Genomic DNA, 3,534 nt, shown 5'->3' with positions numbered 1-3,534 from the left:
TACAGGACTTTGATGAAATTAAAAACAAACAAGTATCATTCTTTTAATTTGCCATACCTTTCCACCATTCCAAAGAGGTAAACGGGAAAGTCGCACCCTATCAAATTTTTTGTCGTGTCAAACCTCACCGGCAGATAAATAGAACAGTTGAGCCACTGTAGGTCTTGTCGGATCGGATCGACCTACTCGGGAGCCCCGATGTGGTTTTGTACTGATTGATTAGTACTTTGCACATTTAAGCCTTGCGCCGGGTCGGAAGGCTCAGTTTATCAGCCGCCGCCTGAGGAGCGGCCCGCGTGAGTGTGTGTGCCCGGTGTGTACCTGATGCTGGCCGACAGTACGTATCAGGACGGCGTCGCACCCGGTGCGGTGTCTGGCCTCTCCTCTCCGCCCGTGGTGCCTCTACCAGCCGTGCGCCCCAGCCGCCCGCCGAGCCCGCCTCCCCTCTCCGCTCGGAGGATGTTGGCTCAGGCCCCTCTGCTGTTGTTGCTGCTGTCGTGCCTCGGGGGCGCGCGCGCGGGACTTCCCTCTGCCACCGACGCCGACGTCAAAACCTCGTCCATCGGGACTTGGACCCTGTCCTGGCCCTTCTGGGAGGACCTGACCTCCGACGTCTGTGATGAAGGTGCGTGTTCTTTGCATCCAGGTGCCTCCCCCCCCCCCCCCCTCAAAAAAGAAATGAAGAAAGAAGACACACACACACACACACACACACCTGCACGAAAACACCCTTGCCCTTGCCTCAGTTGCGGTTCGTCGTTCGTGTTATTGCCAAAGGGCCAAAGCCAAAGCTCCCGGAACCCTCGATGTAACAGAGGGAAGGCGAGGTGCAAGGGAAACGACGCTTTGTCCCAAGCTCGACTGATAAGCAGCGACTGAGGCTGTTGCGCCGACTGCGTATACTGCACTGCAGGGCACGAGGCTGCGGCTGTCGGGTGATGTTGGCATTTAGTCACTTAGTGCATACACAATTGTAATCGGACAAGGTTTCTTCCTCTGTCGTAGATAATGGTAAAAAGTGCCTTGACGGCATCACATGCTACGAGAAAATTGAGTGCGGTAGCGGTGCCTTATTCAGCAAAAATTGTCCCGAGTATCACATCTGCGTCCATGGCACCTGCCAGTGCCAGTTCCCCTTCCCTAAGGCTTGCGAGGCATGTGAGTACCATACACCGTGAGACTTACTCTGGATTGCTCGACAAAGTTTCTCTTACTGATTCATTTTAATTTCTTCCTTGCCTCTCAGACATCAAAAATTGCAACGTTTCCGACTTAAGCTTCAAGGGCTGCGACGCCGGGTAAGTTTTAGCACGTAGCAGATACTCGTTCAAAAACCCGCTATTTGTTAAACGAAAACAACAAAAACAGTAAACGCGACCTTCGAAGATCGCGGATCTTCCTGTCCTGAGTGACGTCACGATAGCTGTCTGCTCGAGGGCTAATAATCTTATCAATGTCGCGATTAGGGCCGGTACCGGTCGCGGAACCACACCGCGCGCGTGCGGTTCGGGGCGCGCCCCTAGGCAAGCCCGGGCAGCTGCCCCTATAGGCCCTCAGCGTGATGGTGAATGATCCTCCTCCGCAGGTTGTGCTACACGTCGCTCGTGGACGACGAGCCCTGGACCATGATGGAGTCGTTCTTTATTGGAGGCATCATCTGCTTCTTCTGCGTGGCCGTCGGTCTCTGCGCCTGCAGGTCGTTGATCACGTAAGTGCACGGGTTTTATCACGACGCCTGTCGCCTGCCGCCCGTCTGAACAATAGTTGCGCAACTCACCGATGAGGTGCGTTACAGCACGAGCTCGCCGCGGCGGAGGACCAGTGACGGGGCGCAGAGCGTCAACTCCATGCAGCGGTGGATCGACGAGCGCCTCCGCGACCGGCCTCCCCGCTACGACGAGATGGTGGCGGAGGAGACCACTGGGCGCTCGACTGCAGCAGCAGTCACGCCGGCTGCGGTGCCCCCCCTCCACATTGAGCTGGAGAAACCGCCTTCGTACGACTACGCCATGGCTGAACATCAAACGTCCAGCTTCTACGAGCAGGTGCGTCATATCGCTCAAACCCAAGCCCCAAGAGATATGATGTAAAAGGAAATAACGTGGTCGTCCCTTTGCAGATCCCGGTGGGGGAAGGCCCACCCCCGCCCTACTCGGCGCTAGCTATGGCCTTGATGGAGGACGAAGGTATGGGGTTCAGCAACCCCTGTTTCGAGGGGGACGACACCCTAGCTCCATCCACGCTGCCGGCGACCTCGGAGTCTACCCTCTCCCTGACGTCGGTCTCCACCCTCGAGTCATCGTCGTCCTTCAGGTCCACTGCCTCGTCCTCCTGCTCATCGTACCTGTCGGCCTCGTCATCCGGACCCGACCTGCCGCCTCTGCTGACCGTGTCGCAAGCCGTCGCCATCCAGGAAATGATGCTTAAGGAGGGTTCTCAGTCATCGCCGAGCCTACCGGCACAGACTTGGACCTCTTTTTGACGGAACAGAAGGATACTTTATTCAAATCTCGGGTGCGGTTGACAGGTTGCTGGAGAAACGCCCCGACAAAGTCTAGTCAAAACGCAGCGGGGACGCTGCTGTTAGGAAACCGGGTGACTGAAAATTAAGGTAGAGCCCCGTACCGAGCGAGGCACGCGGGCTAGACTCCCTTCTTGACACGGCAGGTGAGGGGATGGAGGTAGACTCTTGGCTCGCGGCTCTAACCAGAGGCTACACAATGAACGTTTCCTACCGAAGGCGACGCGAGGCAGCGTTTTGGCGCTCGATGTATGTGGAGACTCACAGGGCGGGCCGCCGGCCCCACACAGCTGTTTGGCGGGTTGGCCTACCCGGCGCGTTGCAGGCGGTGTCACACAATAAAAGCGTAGGTCCCCCGAGCTGTGTAAGTACCAAACTGGTGGGTGATGATGGCATAAAGAGATCACTTTGGCATGTGAGTACAAGGTTAAAAGGCGCCAAACGTTTCATCCCGTCATCTCGGGGAACGTTCAACGTTTATTGTGGGGTAACCTAACCACAGGCCTTCAAGGCACCATATTTAGATGTAGGCAAGCTTCAAAATTTCATGAGGCTTTTCAGCCATCTGGTCAACTAAGTCATGACAAGGACCAAACCTTTGTTCTTTCCTAGTGACATGACGTCAAAAGACACTACGGTTTAATTACCGTGAGATATTAACCCTTGACGTTTGACGTTTTGGGTTGTTTGAAGCATGGACTCTACTGTGATTTAAATAATTTGATCATTTTTATACTATTTTGTAAATAAAACAATGTTTCATAAACATTTAATGTCTGATTTCTGATTTTGTTTGATTGGTGTCAAAGGTTTCTGACTGTGATTTTGAAATTTATAGCTGTTGTCATTGTATTCTTTCAGATTTATACCCGGTTTTAAGTGTGCTTTCAGACTAGAGTAAATTGTGATGAGGTTGTAAAGCACAGTAAAACATTCAAACATTTTTACAAATTAATTCAATGTTTGAACTGTTCTGTTATTTTTTTTGTTGCTGTGAAAGTATTATATTATAG

The 3,534-nt window shown here is 53.2% G+C and overlaps 1 protein-coding gene across 1 annotated transcript; it reads left to right on the top strand.

Annotated features, from left to right (window-relative positions):
* The first annotated feature begins 265 nt into the window (after positions 1–265).
* On the top strand, positions 266–3,294 carry LOC113208913 (uncharacterized). The gene is made up of 6 exons (XM_026426167.2): positions 266–625; positions 1,006–1,158; positions 1,247–1,298; positions 1,586–1,708; positions 1,796–2,045; positions 2,120–3,294. Exons 1-6 carry the CDS (start codon positions 325–327, stop codon positions 2,480–2,482), a joined length of 1,242 nt encoding a protein of 413 aa, XP_026281952.1. The 5' UTR covers positions 266–324; the 3' UTR covers positions 2,483–3,294.
* Positions 3,295–3,534: the final 240 nt, after the last annotated feature.

This window comes from Frankliniella occidentalis, unplaced genomic scaffold, assembly GCF_000697945.3.
Source record: "Frankliniella occidentalis isolate FOCC.00 unplaced genomic scaffold, Focc_3.1 Scaffold123, whole genome shotgun sequence".
NCBI classification, from domain to species: domain Eukaryota; kingdom Metazoa; phylum Arthropoda; class Insecta; order Thysanoptera; family Thripidae; genus Frankliniella; species Frankliniella occidentalis.
The sequence above is the reverse complement of the archived record's forward strand: the minus strand, read 5'-3'. Positions and strand labels throughout refer to the sequence as shown.

Coding starts and splice junctions, on each gene's coding strand:
- LOC113208913 (XM_026426167.2), top strand. CDS start 325: ATGCTGGCCGACAGTACGTATCAGGACGGCGTCGCACCCGGTGCGGTG. Junction 1,159..1,246: donor CCCTAAGGCTTGCGAGGCAT/GTGAGTACCATA, acceptor CTTGCCTCTCAG/ACATCAAAAATTGCAACGTT. Junction 2,046..2,119: donor CGTCCAGCTTCTACGAGCAG/GTGCGTCATATC, acceptor GTCCCTTTGCAG/ATCCCGGTGGGGGAAGGCCC.